This window comes from Trachemys scripta, chromosome 5 (genome assembly GCF_013100865.1).
Source record: "Trachemys scripta elegans isolate TJP31775 chromosome 5, CAS_Tse_1.0, whole genome shotgun sequence".
Classification (NCBI taxonomy): Eukaryota; Metazoa; Chordata; order Testudines; family Emydidae; genus Trachemys; species Trachemys scripta.
Window position 1 is genome coordinate 21,921,414 of NC_048302.1, and position 18,440 is coordinate 21,939,853.

At 41.4% G+C, this 18,440-nt stretch overlaps 1 protein-coding gene across 2 annotated transcripts in view; it reads right to left on the minus strand.

Annotated features, from left to right (window-relative positions):
• MMRN1 (multimerin 1) overlaps window positions 1-18,440 on the minus strand; it is a 58,622-nt gene that overhangs the window by 26,949 nt on the left and 13,233 nt on the right. For both annotated transcript variants that reach the window (XM_034771837.1, XM_034771838.1), the window contains exons 2-4: window positions 12,805-12,924; window positions 9,627-9,733; window positions 1,856-1,954 (exon numbers count right to left, since the gene is read on the minus strand). In XM_034771837.1, the coding sequence (XP_034627728.1) occupies window positions 1,856-1,954; window positions 9,627-9,733; window positions 12,805-12,924 (326 nt within the window). The remainder of the gene's footprint in view (window positions 1-1,855; window positions 1,955-9,626; window positions 9,734-12,804; window positions 12,925-18,440) is intronic.

Below are 18,440 nucleotides of genomic sequence, written 5' to 3' on the forward strand. Positions count from 1 at the left end.
AATAAGAGCGTTTGACTACTTTTCACTCCTGCTTATATTTCAGCAATGGGAAGGCAAGTTGAATTCAATTTTGGCTCATGCATAATTGAGAGAACTGTTAACTATATTACATCTGCAGATTCTCTCCTCCGTTATGTTTGTTGATCCTCCCCTTTGCTGCCCATTGTAGACAGCAGAATTGGATAAGCAGTGGCAATGGTCTGCAGAAAATGGGGTTGAGCAGGTATAAGTGAGAACAGAATTTGGCACGCAGAATCGGTGTAACTGGTAATGAAGCAAGAGGCAGGAAGATTTGAGTGTCTTGTCCCAGGATGTGTTTGCAGGGCTGGCAGCCAGAGGAGACATCTTTTTACTGGTCAAATGCTATCTGTATAGAGTCACTTTTCAGGGTAGTCTTGCACTGTAAGAGTTTAGGAGTGAAATAAAATAGAGAAGAAGTGGTGTGCATTCATTTGCCCGAACAGGAAAGGCCCAAGGAGGGTTCCTCCAGCAAACAAAAAGAAATCATTTTACAAACACAGAACAAAAAGGGAACACCTTTGTCCCCACCCCCTTTCCTGAGGGGCTGTTGTCCTGCTGTGGGCCCCAGGGTGTCAATCCTTCTACTAAACAGGCACTCAACTTTGGGAGTTCCCGCCGTAGGGAGGATTGCAGCTGCTCACCTTAGAGAAGCCTGCCACTAGCCCTGCAGCAGCTCATCTCCCCCTTCCCCTTGCTAGCCAGAGGAGGGGGCGTTTAACGGTCTCCGACAGCCTAATTGGACTCAGGTGTCCCTAATTGACCTTAGGTAACCCTTCTCAGCTTATAGGAAAAAGGGCCTTTATCATTCTAGGCCAGGGTTAACATACCTGCCTTCCCTCACATTCTTGCAGCTGCCCAGCCTGACTTTGTCACCACAGGCTACAATGGAATTCACTGTCTGGAACATTTACGCTAATAAAACTCCAACATAAAATAGTAGTGGAAAATGAATACAAAAGGGAAGTGAGCATGGCCAAAGCATATGCATTCAACACTGTAAGAGAATACAATATGTGAGGGGGCCTTTCTTACGGTATCTAGCTTTATCCATATTAGATTCTCTCTGACTTTAGCTTACTGATTGTATAAAATTACTCATGTTACTGGTTGGGGTCTGACTTGGCTAGGCTCTGCCTACATGTGCATAACAAAGAGCCAATCCTTGCCCCAAAGTCCTCACAATCTAACTATGAAATGATAGACAACAGGTGGTTGCAACTAAGAGAAGGGAGGAACAGAGTACAGAGAGACAATTATGATTAGCAACATAAGCTGGGGTCATATCACACTCTATTCAGAACAGAGCTGTAAAGTATTATTGTATAGCTTGCTTATGATTCCATTTGGGAAGATGACATTCAAGTTACACCAAACTCCTCTCATCAAATGTTGAGCACTCTGGCAGTGAACTGGTTTAGAATAAATACATCAGTCCAATAAGAAAAGACGCAACAGAGAGGGCTAAATCCTCAGCTGGTGTAAATCAGCATAACTCTCCTTTCTTCTGCGATGCAGTGCTAAGCTATGCTGCCTGTGGATCTGGACTAGATATGTCTATTTTTAATAGAGGCATGGTGGCCAGTAACACAGTGGGTTTTGTTTTTATTTTGCAGACTGACTCTCTTAGTTGCATGCTCTGAGACACACTGACCCAGCAGATTCAGTTCCCTCCCCTCACTCCTCTCAGAGTAGCACCACCAGTGGAACAGGTCTGCAAGAGAATCTGATGCTTCATCCCACCGCTTTTGGCAGCTGGGAATGTCTTTTGTAGTAGCTTTAATAAATAGTGTTGACAATGATTGTGTTAGAGATGACAGTAATTACTACTACTGACCTGGGTCATTGGGGTCCTGCTGGTTTCCCGGTGTTTCTGCATTGATAGCTGTGTTGCTCTCAGCTTGGTTGCTATGTATAAGCAATTGATGTTGTTGGTCTAAAAGGGGGAGGGAGGGAAGAAAGGAGGTAAGCAAAACATTCAGCATGACTACTTTATCCAGTACTCAGCAATATTGGTACTGCTCTTCAGTTCTCCATTCTATCTCTTCCAAAACCTAATTGTCTGTGGTGATTCCTGAGTCGCAGCTTAGCCCATCTGTAAACACATGTGGACCCTTGGTGAAGACACTGACTGGATTTAATTCTGACCAGAGAAGATTATAAATGTCTCATTGATGTTGCAATTTATTGTGATTTGTAGAAGTTGGTGCTAATACAAGTTTAAACCTCCCCTATAATTAGGAACATTTAGAAATCTGGATTAAATTTAGAGTAGAGGCTTTAAGATAGATATAAAACAAAACTAATATATAAAAATATCGTATGTCTTTGCCTGATGGCTAACTAAAGACATTTTCAGTTGGTGTCTAACAAAGAATAGAGAATGGCTTTTTGCTTATTGAAAATCAAACATATTAAAAAAACAGAACTGTATAAACAATATATTTTGTGAGCATCAAACTAAGTACAGAAAGGTAATGAAAGTCACCTTAGCTGAATGCTAAAAGCAGCATAGTCTAGTGATAGGGATTTGGTACTCACATCTGACTTGACCGGTGACCTGCATGTAGTTTCTCTGTGCCTCAGTTTCCCTAGATATGATTGGGGGTTACCACTACAAGTATTTTGAGAGCAGCAGATAAAAAGTGCTCCATAAATGACAGGCATTATTATAATTTATAAGTGAATAACAGAGCTAATTATATACACTTTTACCAAGAGTTAAGCTACAAAAGAAATAAGAGATTTGCCTGAGCTGCAAAGTAAAGAGTCATGTTTGGATCTGAACTTTCCCTCAACCGCAGGACAAGAGGAGGAAGATTTGAGATGAAGGCTTCTATGTGCTGCAGCTCCTCTCTAAATGGAACCAACTTTTTTGTGTGAAGAGAATGGCGATATTAAAGTATTGCAGGGCATTCTTCTATAAATCAACCACAATATTTAATAAAATAACAACTCCTTATCTGTATAAAGAGGATATTTTCTAAAAGAAGGAAAACAGTTGTGTAATCATGTATTTAAAACACAGTTGCTGTTATAGTAGTTTCCTTAGAACAAGCAGTATTTATATTAGGATTTTCAAATGTGCAGGGGAGCTCAAATCTTCAAGTGAATGGAAACTAAAACAGAAACTTTCTTAAGATTAAGAAAAGATTCAGATAAGTGGTTCCCTCCCCCCCCGTTTTTCTTCTCTTTGTATCAGTATATCTGTTGGGCTGGCTGCTTTCTTTAGATCTCAGGTGTTATGAGACTTCTTGAGGGCCACGGGGTAGGTAAGAGAAACCTGAGAAGCAGGTTTCAGAGTGGTAGCCGGGTTAGTCTGTATCAGCAAAAAGAATGAGGAGTCCTTGTGGCACCTTAGAGACTAACAAATGTATTTGAGCATAAGCTTTTGTGGCTAAAACCCTCTTCATCAGATGCATGCAGTGGAAAATACAGTAGGAAGACAGCAGGGCAAGATATCTGCAACTCTCCCTCTGGCAGAGGGCCCTATCACCAATGGAAATTCAAAGTGTGAAGCCAGCGCCGGCTTTAGGCCGATTCCCCGGAATCGGCCCCAGGCCTCAGAGAGCCCTGTGCCTTAGGCACACCTGGCGGTGGTCCGCTCTGGCGGCATTTCGGCAGTGGGGGGGGTCCACTCTGGGGTCTTCGGCGGCATTTCGGACCGCGGAATCGGGCCCTGCAGGTCCTAAAGCCGGCCCTGTGTGAAGCGCTACTGGGGTGGAGAAGAATGATCATGGAATGTGCCGATTCAGCACATACACTGGGCAACCTTTGCCTGGTACAATTCCTAATGACCCCAACTGTCATTTAAAGCTCATCTCTCCCTCCAGAACCCCTGATGCAGCTCGCCAAAACAAACACTCTCTAATCTCCTCAGGGGTGAACCCAAACTGACTAGGGATGAATCTAGCCCAATTCATTCAGGAGCTCATCTAACTAAGGCAAGACATGGAGATTGTTATATATGAGGGTAGTATTTGGCCAGAATTCAAAGGAATATTTAGCCTAGAGATCTCTACACCCTAGAATAGCATTCAAACTCCTTGGGCTCAGGGAGGAGAAGTTAAGAGTCAGGCTAAAGGGAAGGTGAGGACAGGGGAAGGATCTATTTGGAGTGAGAGAAGAAAGGCAGAGGCAAGATGGAAAAGAGCAGAGACGGAGACCTGAAAAGGTTCAGATAAATTCACATATCCAAATTTTGTAGGAATTGTTTGAACCTTTTGAAGCTTGCCCATTATTCGTATAATAATCAATACATACTTTGCACTTCATAACAAGGTATCCTGTATGGACCTTCATGGAGATTCAGAGCTATCCTGGTGCCTCTCTTTGGCAACCAGACCTAGGGTGACCAGATGTCCCGATTTTATAGGGACAGTCCTGATATTTGGGGCTTTTTCTTATATAGGCTCCTATTACCCCCCACCCTCTGTCCCAATTTTTCACACTTGCTATCTGGTCACCCTAACCAGACCAGATGGGTCCTATAAGTTCCAAACTTAGAATATTAAGGTATTTGAGTGTGTCTGTAATGTAAAGAGAACTAGTGGCAGAGACAATGAGGTTCTGCAAGGAAAAACTCAAAACAGCCATACAGAGGAGGAAGCTTAGACCGAAGTTGATATTGATTGGTATTTAAATTAACAATAAAGGCAAATCCAAGAAAGGTTGTAAGTTTGGAAAACATCCACTATCTATATTGGCAGCTGGGTGGGAACTCCATCCATTTATGCGCGTTTGGGGCACTTTTTACATGAGGATCTCAAAGCATTTTATACAAGTAGGCAAATTGTATAATTCTCATTTTACAGGATGGGAAACAAAGTCTCAGAAAAGGTAATTGTCTTGCCTGTGTCAAACAGGGAGCCACTGGCAGAGTCAAGAATAAAACCAAAGTTTCCTCCCTCCCAGACCACTGCTCTAATCACTAGACAATGTTGTCTCTCTTATGCCTATCTTATTATTGAACTCAATAGGACAGTTTGCAGTGTAAAGTACTACTTACACTGAGTAGGGGTGGCCAAAATAGACACTACACATTTACTAAGTGTGCAAAATATTTCATAAAGAACTTGGCTCTAGTTGGAAGGTTATGGACAGAAGCAAGAGTGATAATTTGGTTGACAGGATTTCTGACCCCAAACACAGTACAAGTAGAAAAGGCTAGATTTAGGGAGACTATTTTTAGGTAAAGAACTAAAATCTAGTTTGGTCCTAACCTGACTCTCCAAGGTAACTGAATGGAATGAAGTATATATATACACATTTCCCTACATTCCGTCAGCCTCATAACAATATTTATGGTAATCAATCAATGACATTTAAGGAAGATACAAGGAGCTGTATTATGGGGTAAGTGAATATGGGAAATATCAATTAGCTACTGAACAGGTGCTCATGACATCAAATTATCATCTGGACTGTTCCATGGAACCCGTTGGAACGGCAGTCATGCTGGGTAATAAATTGAAAGGTCTGTTTATGATTTCAAGAGCTTCTGTTATCGTCTTCTGACCATGGTTGTTGATAGCAGTTAAACTCTTACATTCATCCCAATTCATTATATTGTATTTATCAGGTGGGAATGTGATAATATCATCTATGATGGTGGAGTCAATTACTCGCCTGTAATAAAGGACCAGCTGATCGACATCCTTTTATTCTTTCATTTACCAATCTTTCTGCCTTTCCAAATGTATTCACTAGCACCCTTACTGCTAAAGACACCAGATTTTTCAAGCAATCTTATCTTTCATCTACCCCCATCAAATCAAGCAGCTTGTTCACTGCTTCAGACAGGTTGCACATTCCTGATCCTTATAGTCCTTTCTATTCATGTTTATAGTTTCAGGGAATTATATTTCTCCTTTCATGTTTATTTCACTAATGTTTTAAATTGTCTAGTTAATTTAATGCCTGCGAGAACGGGAACATGGGAATTGCCATACTGCATCAGACTAGTGGCCCCTCTAGTCCCGTATCCTGTCTCCTATTGTAGCCAGGACAAACTGCTTCTGGGTTTTCTTGTACTTTCCTCTGAGTGACCAATTATGGAATAACCTGCCCATATGGGAAAAATACATGATGGACAACTTTAGAAATTCGGGTCCTTTATCCACAAAAAAGGTCCAAACAGTCAGCACTGCAGCAACATGACTTGTCTCACCTCTTCCCACTCACACGTCTCAGTCCTGTTCTGAAGAAACCATCTGGAGAGATAAGATGGTAGTTGAATCCCTATGCTTATCTATTCACTGGACACAAGGATGTCCTAACAAGGATGAAAGTAGTGCCAGCTGTAATGTGAGCACTGGACTGAAATCATTAAATTTGTTTCCCATAGGCCAGCAAACAGTCACCAAATGGCAAAAACTTTTGCCTTTCTACCCACATCTTTTGCTTCCCATGTAATTGGGAGAATTGGCCACAAGTCTAAGGCTAGATTTCTCAGCCAGTCTGGCCATCAATTTTGTGCACAAGAAGTGTAGAGGTCTAAATGAAGAAATTGCACATATGGAATTTGAGGCTGCCTTTTAAAAGTTTCACCCACAATGTTAAATTTAGGCCAAGATTTTCAAAAATACAAGACTGAAGTTAGATTCTTAAACCCTAAGGTGACCAGACAGCAAGTGTAAAAAATCAGGACAGGGGGTGAGGGATGATAGGTGCCTATATAAGAAAAAGCCCCCAAAATCAGGACTGTCCCTATAAAATCAGGACATCTGGTCACCGTAATAAATCCACTCAAAGGCATAATAAATAAAACAACTGCCCGTTATTTAAAAGTGCTGAGCAACCAGCAGCACCTGTTGGGCACTCAGCACTTCTGAAAAATTAGGTCACCTATTCAGGAGCCCAACATCAGACTCCTAACTTTGCAAATCTTGGGCTAGATATGTAATATATTGCCCCATGTATTTTTAAATACATATATGCATGAAATGATTTTCAGGAAGTATTAAAATATGGAAATTAGATCATCTTTTTCTCTGAATATATTTTTGATGTAGCAGGAGCAGCTAAAGGGGAATCACTGTGGGGAGTTTCTGAGTTTCATTACAAAAATCCTCCCCATCCCTATTATAATCCTTCTGACAGTTCTGTGCTTAAATTTGAATTGCTGCCCTTTGTGTCTTTTACACTACGCTGTGGATTGCTTGCTTCTGTTCAGAACATTTTAGAGCCATCTGCTGGAAAAAGTGTATTATTGCAGACCTATTTAGAGTTAACAATAGTTACTGTACTCTCTCCGCAATTCTGAGAATATTGTGTGTTCTAAGCCGCAGCCAGCATAGATGACATAAATCGGGGGGAAGGGAGACAGAATTTAATCCATGCACTTAAAATCAACTTACTGCCTTTCATTGCAATACTGCATTTGGATGCAACCTGACCTACATTCATGAAGGTGCAGTTTTCCCTTTCCAGAAATGTTTTGTGGTGCACAATGCACTGTATGTAAGCAGAGCTGAGCAAAAATCAGAATTCCTATCCTGTGAGGAAATGCCAATATTTCAACATTTGTTTTCATCACATATTGGGACGAAAAGGTCATAATTTTATTTTATTTATTTATTTTGCAGAACAAAATGTTACAAAACATTTTGATTTGGACGTGGTGAAACATTTTGTTTTGGCATTCTTGATTAAAAAAAATTTCAATATTCCCCTACCAAAACATTTTGTTTTGAACTGACCGTAAACGTTTCATTTCAAGTCAATTCAGCATTAGATGACACTTTACTACGGCGCTACATTGCTTCATTAGAGTTATAATTCTGAAACCTTATGACCTTGTTCATTCTTCCTTATGGGTCAGGCTCTGTGACTGGACTACATCTCCCATGATGCACTCATACGGGACCTTCCATAAATGCATCAGGCAGCCACAGTTCTACTGTGTAGAGAGGGCAAAGTCAGGAGAGGCCACATAGACCACTCAGCTCTGTGTGAGACAGAACAGTGTGTACATAGTCGTTCTCTCTCCAGCTGTGTGAAAGGGAAGCCCGTGGACACAGCCATTGGCTCGCCACTCTGCAAATTCACTTGCCGAAAGCCCTGCTTGTGAGGTGGGTGTCAGCGGCTTTGGAGTGGTTGGGTAGGATTCTGGAGACAGAAAAGAGGAATGCTTTGTTCTTACATAAATCCCTTCAGGTGCTTTACAAGCATTCATTAATTAAGCTTCTCTGTATCCTGGTGAGATGTCTCATCCCATTTTTCTAGCAGGGCAAACTGAGAAGTGGAGTGGTTAAGTGACTTTCCCAGGTCACAGAGCAAGTTAGTGGAAGATTTGGGAGTAGAAGACAGGAGTTCTGACTCTAGGTCACCATCTGTAACCCGACACAACTCCCCTTTCTATTTTTCTACACTAATATATAACGAATTGCGGTATAAACCTTGTTTCCCATATTACCTTGATGCTGAACCAGTTCCTTTGATTGTACTCTGCCTCCTTCTTAAGCTTTCATTTTTTTAAATCTGTTTTTGTCAATGTTTTGTATTTTTTAAAAAAAGTCAACCCTGGAAATGTCAAACGGAGTTTTGGATATAAATCGTGGTGACGGATTGCGCCACATTAGAGCCTGACCCAATGCTCACTAGCTTTCAATACTGTACGAGAGACTTCCCTGACTGCTGGGGTCCGAGCTCTTCGATATTTCCCTCTCCTAGGTGGGGATGGCTGTGGCTTCTCTACATTCCTCTACATTAATTTTTAATCACAGCCTCTATTTTACCACTGTTGATGGAATTCCCTACCACATCTAATAGCCTCTCTTGTAATATTCATTCATTTAAAATATGTATGCTAATGCCATATCTTATTTTTCAAGGGCAGTTTGTTTAAGGCCAGGAGCAAAGTAGTAGCAGTTATACAGATGTTAAATGACAGCACATTGCCATATGTTTGATCACCAGGGCAATGGTAAACGCTACATGCTTTGTATTAAAAAGGCACAGTTATACGTAGGCCATGTATAATATCCGGTGTGGCTTTTTGTAAAAGTCAGTCAGCAGGTCCAATCCTGCTACCATTGAAATCAGTAACAATTTTTCTATTGACTTCAGTGGTAAAATGGTTCGGGCACATTATCTTATCTACGGGCTGAAATATATTCCAAGTGGCTGAATCTGAAAAGGCAAAGGGGTCAGCCTACCATAGGTTGATTAATTTTACAGTAGGTACTCAGTGGAAGACCTTGATTTAATATCCCCGAGACTGCAATTCTGTACGCCCTCTCTGCCCCCCAAAAAGGTCAGACAGAAGTAGTGAAGCATTTAATAAAGATTCCAGGTTGCAGCACAGTGGAATCAGAATCAGGAGTTCATGAGTTTTATTTATTTATTTAGGGAAGAGATAGGGGAGGTAATTTCTCTCTCCCTCTCAATAATGTGGCATGAACAGTAAAAACTGAAAGCAGGGACAGTAAATAAATGTTGCCAATATTTTTGGCCCAATCTGCACTTTTCTGAATTTAATGGATTTCATTCTGTGAGGAAAAGATCTGAACTAGACCGATTTTCATCTGGGACTTTTGCTCTTGAATCAGATTGCCTTTTCTTTCTTTAAACTGAATTGGATTCATATCAATACAACTCTGACACACCTTTGGGTTGACACTTTTCTCCACTGTACCCAGGACAGCACTTCCACTCCAGTGATGTCACAATTTTATGTTTGATTCTGTAGGCTTGGCGGATCATCGTCTGGGATCTGGAGATCAAGAAGATAATGGAAATCAAATGTTACGAGTGTCTCAGAAGATTGAATATGATGTTGAATATGATATGATCGATCATAAATAAATAGATAGATAAATCTGCAATCAGCACATTACACTGCACATTTCACCTATGAATTTTTTTACAACTACTTTGGAATGAAAGGAATTAAAAAATCCCAACAACAAAAACCAAAACCAAAAACCCCTTCATATATTTTCAGTACTAACTACTGATTCTGGGTGCCCAACTTCAGACATCTTAAAGGGGCCTGATTTTCAGATGATGGTCAACTCAGTGCTTTCTTAAAAAAATCAGGCCCCTTTATGGTATTTTAGATTGGGCACCTAAACATTCAGGAGCTCTGGTCCCTCACGGAATTGACTTAAGGTGGAAAACCTTGTGGAGCGGGGCAGAGATGGAAGCTTCAGAGGGCTCTTGGTGAAGAACTGAGGGAGGATGGGAAGAGAGAACCCAAGAGCCAATCGGAAAGTCAAATGAAGGCAGATATAGCTGTGTAACTGTGCTGCCTCCATTTGAAGTGTACTGCACCTTTATAATGAAGAACTTTGCCTGAGTGCAGAGAAAGTAGCCATTTTGTTCTTAGAGTTGCTTGGCCCATCAGAGAGACAGCACACACATGCCACAATTGCTCTTGGGCATTTGGTCTTTCTTGTTTCTTCCCCCCTTAATTTCATACAAGAATCAGTCTAGACTGGAAGCTAGTGTGTGTGTTTATAAAATCTCCTCTGCCCCTTTTAACATTCTAAATATAAACCCCAAACACAAGCAGTGATAAAAAATGCTACTGGCTACTAGACACCGTCCCCAATGAGAGGGCTAAAGTTACAAGTTCAGGAGCTCTGAAGGTAGAATTCTTCAGTCCTTTTATAGCAGCACAATTCCAATCTAAAGGACTGCTGGAAGAGGGCAAACTTGGAAATTAAATCCACCAGGTTTGTGTCAGAAAACATCCTCCCAGTGAACTCTAAAATACTATTTTGTTTTACTCTACAGTTAATCTCAACACCATCTCACTACGGATAGTCTTATATCATCTACTTTTCTGCAGCTGCCAGAAGCTCTCCCTTTGTCCCCCCCATGGCTGAGCTCTGACTAGAAGAGTAAGACTGTGTGCAATACTTACTTACACAACCAGCCTAAAGAGCTTATTTTCCTACAAAGTCAGATTATTTTTGCATCCTGAAATTTTTGAATTAATAAAAAAAAAACTCTTAAAAGAGACAATGTTACAACTGCAAGATTCATCTCATGCACAGTGTATTAGTAACACATGTTATGGCCTTCCCTGGAGCCACTTAAAGCATTCCCAAAATGCGGAGAGTAATGTACATGCTATAGATAGGCAGTAGCAAAACCACAGGCAGACTCCAGCACATGATGTTTATACAGTACAAGAGAATGCTATAGCCTAGTGGTCAGAGCCACAGACTGAGAGCCAATAAGTCCTACTTTCTGATTAGAACAACTCAGACACGCTTAGGAGATTTCTCCCTTGGCACACCCCAGGTAGCAGTGGAGGTGTACTAGGGAAACCACCAAAGCACACACCAGGCCAAATTCAGATGGACTCTGGAAATAAAACTTTTTAAGCACAGGCAATTAGTCTTGGATGGAGGTTATCACAGACAAGGAAAGAAGGCTGAAGGCGAGATGAAGGACAGCAGTGCCAAACTTCAATCTACTCCTAACCTAAACTTGATTCCTGTCCTCTGTACACAATCCTACCACCAAGTGGATAATGCATGAAAAAGTCCAGTCCAAATAGAGGGACTGGAAAATAAATTTGGTCAAAAAAAACAGATTATGAAAATTTTCAATAAAACAAAAGACAAATGTTTTGCAAACTTTTTTTTGTACATATTTCATCCCATGCCCCCAACCCTGCCCAAGCTCTACTAGCAGGTTATTGAAAACGATTGTTTGTAGAATCCAGTGAGGCAATCCAACGATAGCCACATCAGTTGGAATACACAATATGAATATGCTTAGCACAGTGCGTGCGTTCTAATCAGTAAAGTACACCCAGGGCTCAGTCTTCAGCCAACTCCAGTTGCAACATGTGTGACTGAGATGGTTTTTTGAATTCTCTTTTTCATAGAATGTTCCAGACCTTAAAGGTGCAATGACAGCACAATCATCATGGTTCTCAAATTGCCTTATGCCACACAAATAATCAACTCCCCCGTTTGGGTACGACAGTGAAACTTCTGTTGCCTTCCATAGGAGTTATAATTGCTCACTTCAGATTTGAATTTGATACCTACAGAACAGGTGTAAGTTACACAAGTTTTGCACATCCACCAAATACCAATTCCATTCCTGTAGCATTGCTTTGCTAACCCTATGTACACCCATTTTCTGGCGATATTACAGCTCAATGTGGCCCACTGCCTTCAGACCACATGCTGCCCACACCATTTGTGTGGGGAATGCCTCGTGATTGCGGGGAAGCTGTGGGTGTGGGGAGCTTGAAAGGAAGCTGTGCGTGGGAGGCTCTGACCGCATAGGTGCTTTAGAGCTCTGCTCTCGTGCCTTTTTTCAACCTGGGAGGGCATGGGGGGGGGGGGGGGGAGAGAGGTGGGGATCAGACAGCAGCCCTACTTCCAGTCATCTATAGAAGGCTCTGTACTGGCAGAGGGAGCGCCACATTGAGGGATGGCAAGTGCCTCAGCTGCTTCTAGTATAAGAGTGTCTGCATCAAGTCAGTCAGTCATTCCCTGGCAGGGATTCCTTTCCTCCATGGGACCTCTTAGAACTTCGACACAAAACCTGTTTACCCTGACTGGTGAAGGGCCAGTATTTGGTCCTTGGTACAGTAGCTGAATAGCAATTTGCACCGAGTTACCTACTATGTTTTGCTTCAGAACTTTACATCGATATGATCAAAGAATCATACAAGATGCTTGTCCCACCATATTTGGCTTAGGGCTATAAGCAGGATGGATTGAATTGCTATTTTTCATTCAAAGTAATAGCAGGTTACCTGCTCGTTCATAATTAAAGTGCATGCAAATGCTATTTCTGCAAAGGATCACGCACCTCACAGTACAGGCTCCAGTAGTCCAGGTACACGGCTTCGCTTTGCCTGATGTCAAGGTTTCCATGTTGTCCACTACTACAGTAGGTGAGAGTCTGGTGTGGACATAAGCACACCAGTTCCTGTATAAGAAAGAAGGAAACAGCTTAATTGATTTTTAAATCAAAACTGTAATATCCAAATAACATTTCCCCAAATACGATGGGAACATGATCCTTCAAGAGGAAGGGGACTGGGATACAGGAGATCTGGGTACAGCACCAAGCTCTGTCATAGATTTCCAGGCGATCTTGGGCGACTCATTTCATCCCTCGGTGCCTCAACTCCCCAGCAGTAAAATGGGGATAATAATTCCTTTGTGCCCCTCTATAAATTTTAGGGCATGCACTGTTGTTTACTAAATGCTTGTAGAGCATCTAGTATAAAGGGATCCTAATATCAGTTGAGGCCTTTAGGTACTACAGGAACACAAACAAATAACACTAACAGTATACTTCAGCAGGCATTTTCTAGCTTTGAGGCCATAGAAACTTGTTGTCTAGGATTCACAGGAGTGGGTCCTAGAGTTTCAGCATCCACACCTCTATCAGTATTTCTATTTCATTGATAGGTTTTCACGCCCCACATTTTTAACCAGTTCTAATATTTACCCACTTTGTGTAGTGCTTTGAGAGCCTTACAGGAAAAGGAACTATGAGCACCAAGCATATGGTGGGTGCCGCTGAGCCCAACTGCACTTGTGACTGCTGGACTACAGAGATTTTACATCCACAGAAACTACTCTCTCCACACTCAGCAGCACTCATGTACATCACATTCTGGGGCACCCACACACAGCCCATATAATATAATTATTGAAGAATGTGCTCCATATAAGAGCTGTTGTGTAGTTTCTTTGATCTTGTTTCTCTTACTCATTGAATGTTTCCTTGCGGGTTTACATCAGGAAAAACATGTCTTTTTAACAGGGGGTGTAAAAACACTGTGCTGTCGTATGAGGCTCTGTTTATATTCTCTTTCCTGTGGCTGGACTCGTAGCTTCATTCTTTTGTGTCAATTTGCAAACTGCATCAATAAATATTTGGAAAACATAAATGCAGCCTCCAACAGTAAACATAAAGATCAGATTCTTCTCTCACGTAGAGGGTGTAAATCATGAATAATTCTTTCGACGTGTATGGAGTTACACTCATGCAAAACTGGTGTAAGTAAATGGAGAACCAAACACTATAGTTATAGCGGAGAGATCATAAAATCACTTACAACCACCACGTGATCGTATGGGACATAAAAGTCCACCAATGGAGTGAGGAAACAAGGAAACTTCAAAAATTATCATAGTTATTCAGAATAAAAATAACATGTTTGCTAACTCCCTATCCTGTGTTATACAGGTGAGTTAGGTAAGGGGAGAAAAAGGCACAGGTAGCCCCTTCCACCCTAGGACACTTATGCAGCAGTAGGAAAAGATATGCTCCTAGCAGTCTCTTGCTATTGAGTAGTAGGAATAAGTTCTGGCTATAGCACCTGCTGGTGCTCTGTAATCCTAAGGGAACACAGCCTTTTGTGCATGGACGTGGCCATGCCTCTTGCCCTCCTGTGCATATGGTGTGGTTGGCAACACATGCTAATGTGTTGCAGATTACACCCATTTAGAACGTCAATCCTCAGTATACACCCCTCCAGCATCTGAATCCCAATCCTTGCACCCGGTATAGCTCCGGTGAGGATTCTGCATGGATAACAATGAGATCAGAGATAGTTCTTTGTACCGTTTGTCAAAGATAAGGACTAAGTCTCCCATCATAGATGTGGGGTGAATATTATCTCCTTTTTATAGATATGGAATACAAGACTGGACAAAGTGAGCCATTGTATACAGAGGTGGAGCTCCTATTGAAGCCAGTTGTTTATGCTCAAGCTGAATTTGATACGTGGCTTATAATTTTAGGTGCCCCACCTATGACATGGAGAGCTTGATTTTCAGTAGTGCTGAGTATCCTCAATTTCAACTGTTGCAGGTATTCAGAATGTCAGAAAAATCATGTCTCTGAATGTCTAAAGCTGGCCACCCAGCAACTGAGGCACTCAAAATTAGAGGCAAAAAATTAAAATGGGGCCTGAAATAACTGACTCAAAGCTACGGGGAGGAGCTAGTGGCAAGGTTAGAATTTAAGATCACACTTCTCCCCACAGAAATAAATTAACTAAGATAAATCTGGTAGCACTCTTTTAAAATTAGATATTGCTTTACACTTGAACAAAGGACAAAATGGGAAAAGAAAAGAAAAACAGCCACAAGAACCAATTTTAAAATACATTAAAGGCCTGAAACACAGAGAGCGTTTACTTTTCAGAAACGTAGCCTACTTTTTAAGATTCATAGTGCAAATCCACTAATTATCATAATTATTGAGAGTGGATGAGTTATTGGAACTTGCACACATAGTTGTTGCTAGATGTATTCAATGGGGGACGGGAAAGGAAGCAGCCAAGCCCACTCCAAAATATTGGCTAAGCGTTGTTTTGTTTAAAAAAAAAAAAAGTCAACATAAATCTCTGATCTCTGTAAAGAATTAACTCTAGTGTTACCTGCAAAGAGCATTTGTATTTAAAATGGTTAAACTAATTTCAAGCTACATCAGGGCAACGGCTGAAGTGGTTCTCTCATAGCCTAGCAATCTTTGATCAGCCTAAATTGGAGGAAAGATGGATGGTAAAAGAGCCCCTGGTGAGACTCATAATTAGGTTTGTGCTACCAATGAAATAAGCTCATTAAGTGATGTTGAAAATGTAAATATAATTTTGAAACCAAATAGTCTGAAAAAAAATTTAGGTTTAAAAATAGAAAATGAAGCATGACGGAAGAATGATGACAGGGCGTGTAAAGGCAAAGGCAGCCACTCAGAACAACTGTTTTGCATAAAGGGAATTTAAACCTGAAAATCCTCTTTACCTTTCATGGAATAATTTATTCCAGATTGGAAATACTGACTTCTAAATCTGTGGGCTTTGTCACAACCTGCAGTTGCTATTGCGCTCCTTTTGCACTGACTTAGATTTGATTTGTGAAACATTGTATTTAAAAAAACAAAAACAACCGCATTGGTAGTAAGAGTGGAAGATCCCTGGGTGACATAAAGCCTGTGTAGCAGCTTTTCACAATCCTTTTGCAGCTCCCAGCATGGGGAGTGGTGCGGGGAAATGATTGCTGGAAAGAGGCTGCAGTAAGAATACCTCTACACTCCCACTGTTCCTAGCTGCTAGAGAACACCCTTTTGGCAGGGCCAAATTTAGGCTAGTGTTTGGGTGGAAAGCCAACTTTGCTCCACAGCCATTGAGTTCTGCACCAAGTGCCTCATGGCTAGATCTGAGAATCTGAGCCATATTAAGTAGTGACAAGGACATTTGCCTGGATAGCGATAAAGGATCAAATTATGGTGCACTACAGATGAAAGAATGCAGGAAGCCTTCTCCTCTCTCCCCAATGCTCCAATATAAAAAGCAGCCATGGTGGTGGCTGGGCTGTCCCATGCCCCGGAGGGTGCATGCCAGGGGAGGTTGGGGTTGTTGAGGAAATTCATGCTGCACGTACAGGAAAGGTTAGCAAGCATCACTCCCACCGGCACCAATGCAAGCATTATGGAGACTCAGGGTCCAATTCTCCTGCCAGTGCAAGATAAGAAGCCAATGTAAATAATTCTCATGTTGTAGGTCTTGGGAGCGGGACTAATCAGGCCTATGAAGTGTCTAGTCCCCACCTCTCATGCACCAAGCACATTGCCATGCTCTAGCATATATTCACTAATAATGCATTTTCCTCCTCAATAGGCAGAAAGTATTAAGCTAACTGCAGGGTAGGGATGCTTACCCATTTGTAGCTGACTGAGCCATGTCGGAGTGAATTGTAATAAACTCATGATATCAGGGTGTGGATGGAGCAGGAGTATGAGCAGCATTTTTGAACTTCAAAATGATCTAATCCCCAGAAAAATGCTCTCTCTGCCTGTGGAGTAAGAACAAGTAGCATACGAACCCTGAGCTGTGGTGCAGCCTTAGCAGATGAAAAGTAGCTAACATCACTGCCCACATTATTTACTGTACTTTTGTTTAACCTTTGATAACATAAGAATGGTCATACTGTGTCAGACCAATGGTCCACAGTATCCTGTCTTCCAACAATGGCCAGTGCCAAATGTTTCAGAGGGAATGAAGAGAAGAGGGCATTTAACACGTGATTCATCCCCTGTTGTCCAGCCCCAGCTTCTGGCAGTTGGAACACCCAGAGCATGGAGTTGCATCTCTGATCTTGGCTAATAGCTGTTGAGGGACCTGTGCTCTGTGAACTTATCTAATTCTTCTTTGAGCCCAGTTATCCTTTTGGCTTTTACAACATCCCCTGGCAACAAGTTCCTCAGGTTGCCTGAGCGTTGTATGAAGTAGTACTTCCTTTTGTTTATTTTAGGTCTTCTCCCTATTAGCTTAATTGGGTGATCCCTGGCTCTTGTGTTATGTGAAGAGGTAAATAACATTTCCTTATTTACTTCCTCCACACCATTCATGATTTTATGATAACATTCATGATAACGAGCAGACATAATTCACTGATTGTCTGAGCTTCTGAAGTTGTCATGGATTATGGATCGTATATGTTGAAGAAAGAGATGGTTGGGTTAAAAAGATTGCCGGGATAGAATGTTCATCTTGAAAGTCAAATGTATGTTGCTCATTCTTGGGCAGGCTGGGATCTGCACATGATTAAGTCTGTTGCTGAATTGGGGTTTAGCAATAATACCAACTCCCCTTTGTAATGTGGTTGGAGCAAATGACATTCTTTCCACTGCCCCAAATCCAGTTAAAAGCTAGCAGAAGGCTAGTAAATCATAAACTTTGCTCAAGCACAGGGTTCATTGGTGAAGGTCTGTTCTAATTTCTTTGGTTTAATGTCTATATCTTTTTCTAGGTGCTGAAACCATACTTTTCTGGGTTGCTGAATTTCTTTCAATTTCTGTATTAAAATCTTCCGTCTCAGTGTATCTATTTCACTCACTAACAGTAAAAGCCAGCAGGTGGCAACCTTTCCTAACATACACAGCTGAAAGGACCATGCACAACAATTCACTCACTATATCCAGACAATTAAATACATCAGAACGATTCACCTTGCTCCCCACACTGTGGTTTTTCTCCTGTTTCCAACTGTGTAGTGTGGTGCGTGCACATGAGAATCTTAGATTTTGCTGAGAGAGCTTCCCATATGAATAACAATTGTTTTTTAAAAAAACAATTTAAAACAATTTTGCATTCTAAACCGCATTAGAAAAACTATTTGTTAGGCTCATGGCATTCAGAGAAATAGCCAGATCCTCCAGAGGAATAGAGCAGCAAAATCCACTGAAGTCAATATAGAGTCATCAGTTTACACCAGCTGAGGATCTTGTCTCCTTGTGAGCCAGAATTGTTTAGCTGCACTACATGGTTGTGCAAAATTCACACATAGCCATAAAGGTGCTCCTAAACACATCAGTTAATATAATACATTGCCCTGAACAAGCAGAATGAGGCCAGGATTCTTATACTAATCACACCACCAAGCCAGCGTTGGAGGAACGATAGAGATCACTGAACTGTAATTAAA